Genomic DNA, 5,285 nt, shown 5'->3' on the forward strand with positions numbered 1-5,285 from the left:
GTTATATACGCGTTGTTCCGTGCTCCACAGCGGTCTGATTTACAGGTAACGTTTATCAGATGTTGCCTTTATTTTTCGTGTGATACTCCTGCTGCCAGACGTTATACTTGTTCCACGTCTTGAAAGGACTTTTGTCTCAGATTCTCCAGTCTTTTTGGGAAGAATTTTAACGGTCTTCCTCAACCCCACTTTAAAAAGGATTGTTCTTATTAACACCTCGATTACTGCCGATAACGGTCATATTTGAAGGGAAAGACCAAAGAAAGACTTTTATATATGAAATAACTTATCAAGAGCTTCAACGTGATTATGAAGGGTACCTGACCAATAAGAAACACAAAAGGAGGCATGGTGCAAAAAGCCTTTTTTTTTTTTTTTTTTTTTTTTGTCTAAGGACTTTTATCAAGAACTCTAAAATGATTCTACACACTTGACATAAGAAACTTATTTATTTTTTTATATATATATTTTTAAAGGTCACTATGCACAGTGATTATTCCTCACTTAAATAACACAAAGAAAAAAGTGATCAGCTTGGACTGCTATTTTGATACTTTTTTTGATTTTGATATTTTGAGTGTCATACTGGATTTAAAAAATATATATATAGTTATTGTTTTATAATACTTTTATTGAGTTATTTTTACTATTTTGACTGAGAAGAGGAGTGAATAATTTTTGAAATTTACTTTTGTGATCTGCCTTGTTTACTTTTTGATCGCAAATCAATTTTTTGATTACATTTTTACGTATAATTTCTTTTATTTGGCATGGATTTTTAAGAAGAACTATAATCTAACCATTAAGAAAGTGAGACAAGTAAAAAGCAAAGAGCAATGGTAGTCAGCTGGAACTTGAGAAGAATCTACACATTTTTTTGAGCTCTTCAAAGAGTTGGAAAAATATCCACATCTGGTTTCTGGATCATGGCTGTTGAGTGGGGAGCGAGGTCTGGGGCTCTGTTGTGTCTCATGATGCTGGGATTTTCTTTTTCTGCACTCCATGATACCTCTGGCAAATTTGCCCCAGTTGCAGAGGACTCGGAGCGAGGGAAACTCCTGGAGAAAAAGCAAATGCCGTCACAGGCTCACCCCCATCTCTATTTTGATTTGACTGAGGTGAACGGCCTGAAAATAAAGGCCACCACCTCACACAGCCACATTTTCAAGATCGTCCGCAACGCAGTCGCCACCATGCTGGAGAACCCCACTCTCTACCTGCCCCCGATGAGCCATGAGGACTTTGCAAATAAATGGAATGAGATTTATGGCAACAACCTGCCACCGCTTGCGCTGTACTGTCTCCTTAGACCTGAGGACACTGCTGCATCCCAGTTTTTGATAAAATACATGGATCGCATGTCAGAGTATCCAGACTGGATGGTGAGCAGTGCGCCACATGATGAAGTCCCAATGGCCCACTCGCTCACTGGCTTTGCCACAGCTTATGACTTTGTTTATCCCTACTTGGACACTCACCGAAGGGTTCGGTACCTTGCGAAGATCAGGGCAGTCACAGAGGAGCTCTGCGAGCTGTCTAAACATAGAGGCTGGGGCAGGCAGTTCCTGCAGAACCACCAGACTACAAACATCCTAGCCATCCTCACTGGAGCTATTGTGGCGGGGGAGCATAATGACCCTGAAAGCATGATCTGGAAGCAAGTAGCTGTGAACTACATGGAAAAGACCATGTTCCTCCTGAACCATATAGTGGATGGTTCACTTGATGAAGGCGTGGCGTACGGCAGCTACACAGCCAAATCCATCACCCAGTACGTCTTCTTGGCTTCGCGTCATTTCGACATCGACAACAGCATGAACAACTGGCTGAGAGCTCACTTCATGTTTTACTATGCTACTGTGCTCCCTGGCTTTCAAAGAACTGTGGGAATTGCAGATTCCAACTACAACTGGTTCTATGGACCAGAGAGTCAGCTGGTTTTCTTGGATGCTTTTGTGCTCAGAAACGGTTCAGGGAACTGGCTGGCACAGCAGATTCGAAAACATCGGCCCAAAGACGGACCCATGGTGGCATCGGCAGCTCAAGGCTGGGCTACTTTACACACCGAGTTCATCTGGTACAATGCAAAGCTTTCTCCCAAACCTCCTCCAGACTTTGGAAAAGCAGGCATGCATGTATTTTCAAACTGGGGCGTCGTCACCTACGGAGCAGGATTACCTTATGCCCAGGACAACACATTTGTTTCTTTCAAATCAGGGAAGTTAGGTGGTCGGGCGGTATATGAAATTGTCCACTCTAAGCCCTATTCTTGGGTCGAAGGGTGGACCAACTTCAACCCCGGCCATGAACACCCAGATCAGAACTCTTTCACCTTTGCTCCCAATGGACATATCTTTGTCTCAGAGGCCCTGTATGGGCCAAAACACAGTTACCTTAACAACGTGCTGGTGTTTTCCCCCTCCCCCACAAGTCAGTGCAATAAACCATGGGAGGGGCAACTAGGAGAATGTTCCAAATGGCTTCGATGGGGAGGAAAGGAAGAAGGAGACAGTGCCGGCGAGGTCATCTCAGCATCCTCCCACGAAGACACTCTGTTTGTTAGTGGGGAAGCTGTCTCTGCTTATTCATCAGCGATGAAGCTGAACAGTGTATACAGAGCTCTAGTTCTGCTCAACTCTCAGACTTTACTGGTGCTGGATCATGTGGAAAAGCAGAAACAGTCGCCACTGACTTCATTCAGTGCCTTTTTCCACAACCTGGACATTGATCTGAAATATGTGCCTCACACTTCTTTGGGCAGGTACAATGGAGCACTGATGGATGTGTGGGATGCCCATTATAAGATGTTCTGGTTGGACAGTCAGGGGTCTAGTCCACACCCGAGTATACAAGAAGTGGAACAGGTCGCAGAGTTCAAAAAGAGATGGACCCAATTCATTAATGTGACTTTTTCCATGGAGAGCTCAGTCAGCAGGGTAGTTTACCTAATGCATGGCCCTTTTGTCAAAGTTTCCGACTGCAAATTCACTGACATGAGCAAAAATGGGGTCAAAATATCTGTTACTCTGAACGACACAGAGACTACCGTCTCCATTGCAACAAATTACAAAGATATAGGTGCCAGGCACAGCTACTTGGGCTTCCCAGGATTTGCGAAAGCAGAGAACAAGCACAGGGTCATTCCCTTTGGTCAGGGAATTCAAATAATAACCAGCCAAGAGAGCCAAGAAAAAAGGGATTCCACATTTGACTTTGGTTTCATGTTCAGTATAATTGCAGTGTGGATTATTTGCTTTGTTGTTGTGTTTTTGACCATAAAAAAACTGCTCAATGTACCTTTTAGTAAGATTCTCAGATTCATTCTCATTTCGGTGCTGTTTCTCTGGGTGCTGGAACTTTTGGTGATGTCTCGCAGTTGTGGGGACGTCTTGTGTGGCATGGCATGGCAGGATATGCGGGTTTCCAATGAGGTGGTCACAAGAACCACAGTCCTCAATCTCACCCCCGGCCCCCTCCCGTTTATAATTATGACTTCCCTGCCAGGCTCAGGGGCCGAGATCCTTCAGCATCTTTTTGACAACAGCTCTGACTTTGTGTACCTCCGAATCCCTTCTGCATACCTCCCCGTACCTGAGACCAACTTTGTGCCAGACTCTCTGCTGGATGCTTGCGAGTGGTCCAGGGCCGATGCTCAAAGTGGGAAGTTTCTAGCCATTCAGGGATGGTTCCATTCTATGATGCACAGTATCAGGATGCATCTACAGAACATTCAGGTCTACCAAAGCAATCTTGAATCAGGGAAAGCCTTGAGTGTTAAGGAAACCGGCAAGAAAAGTAGGAAGCTGTTGATGGAGCCAAGGGCAAGTTTAGGGAAGAGACTGACAGACCGGAATGTGGAGTATATTAAGGCCCTCCGGCAACATTTGGCGACTTACCCAAATGCCTGCCCTGTCTTGAACCTCCGCAGTGGGAGCTGGTCCCTAAAACTGCCCTTCATTCATGAAGTCATTGGACGTTCATTACGCTCAGTCCAAGTCGTGCGAGATCCACGCGCCTGGATTTATCTGATGCTGTACAACAGTAACCCAAGCCTTTATGCTCGCATTAACATCAAAAAACACCTGCTTAAAATAATCAGCCAGAGCAAGAACGAGGCTGGGCAAAGATGCACCAAATTTGACCCCGCATTTCAGCCACTGGCAAGCATCCTTTCTCAGCCAAATGCTAACCCTGTGCTACTGCTTGCTCATCTCTGGCTGGCCCACACCTCCGGCAGCATCAGGGCAAGTACAGACCTGCCACCTCACACCTATCTCAGGGTGAAATTTGAGGATATAGTGCGATTCCCAGAGGAGACGGCAGGGAGAATACATGAGTTTCTTGGGATACCCGTTGCACCGGCCGCCATAAACCAGCTCACATTTGCCGCATCCACAAATTTGTATAATCTAGCGTACGAAGGGGACATATCTCCTTCTAAAATCAACATGTGGGCAGAAAATATGGCCTCTGATGACATTAGATTAATAGAGGATATCTGTTGGCCTGTTATGGAGACACTTGGCTATGAAAGACATGTTGTAAAGCATTAATGCAATCGAAGCAACTTTAAAGCTGGTCTTTTTTTGCTGTTTGTAATAAAACAATTTTTTTAAAGAAAAAAAAAATTTGGGGTCATTATTTTCGCTATCAATTGACACCTACTGTGTTAGGGGTTTATAAATGTATATATATATAGCTCAGTTATGTTGTCAGTTGACATGAAGGGCTTATGTAGGTATACGGTCACTTAATGAACACTGCATGGTACACATTAAAAGTGGTGAACTGCAAACAGCACTCATACTCTTTTATTCTCATATTCTCAGGTCAAATGAGGACAAAATATTTCCTTGGCCATAAAGTAGTTGGAGCATTCCTGACTAGCAAAGCCATGTATGTTATAAGAAGCGTCTGCTGTTGAATCTATTTCAGATGTGAGCTTACACAACTGTTAGATATTTACCGGCCGTACAGGCTAAACCTTTCAAAAATGGCTTGACAGGGACACTGTGAGACCAGCTCAGCTCAAAACAAATCCAAGCACTGACCACTAGCTTGCTGTGGTTTCCCAGAATGTGAAGTTTACTTACACTTACACAACCAAAAATGGAGCTGCTCCAGACACAGGCAGCTCCCAAGTGACAGCTGAACAGCTGCTGTGGGGAGGTGCTTGTTTTTGACCAGAAACAGAACCAGGCCCATTTTTTCCAGTTATATACGGAAACTTTACCATCTAATGAAGATATTAGGGCTTTTGTGTGGTGGTGGGCATTGTATTTCAA

At 44.2% G+C, this 5,285-nt stretch overlaps 1 protein-coding gene across 1 annotated transcript; it reads left to right on the forward strand.

Annotated features, from left to right (window-relative positions):
• Positions 1-903: 903 nt before the first annotated feature.
• LOC136678491 (dermatan-sulfate epimerase-like protein) lies at positions 904-4,553 on the forward strand. Its single transcript, XM_066656540.1, has one exon. It carries the CDS (start codon positions 927-929, stop codon positions 4,551-4,553), a length of 3,627 nt encoding a protein of 1,208 aa, XP_066512637.1. The 5' UTR covers positions 904-926.
• The last annotated feature ends 732 nt before the right edge of the window (positions 4,554-5,285 follow it).

This window comes from Hoplias malabaricus, chromosome Y (genome assembly GCF_029633855.1).
Source record: "Hoplias malabaricus isolate fHopMal1 chromosome Y, fHopMal1.hap1, whole genome shotgun sequence".
NCBI lineage: Eukaryota > Metazoa > Chordata > Actinopteri > Characiformes > Erythrinidae > Hoplias > Hoplias malabaricus.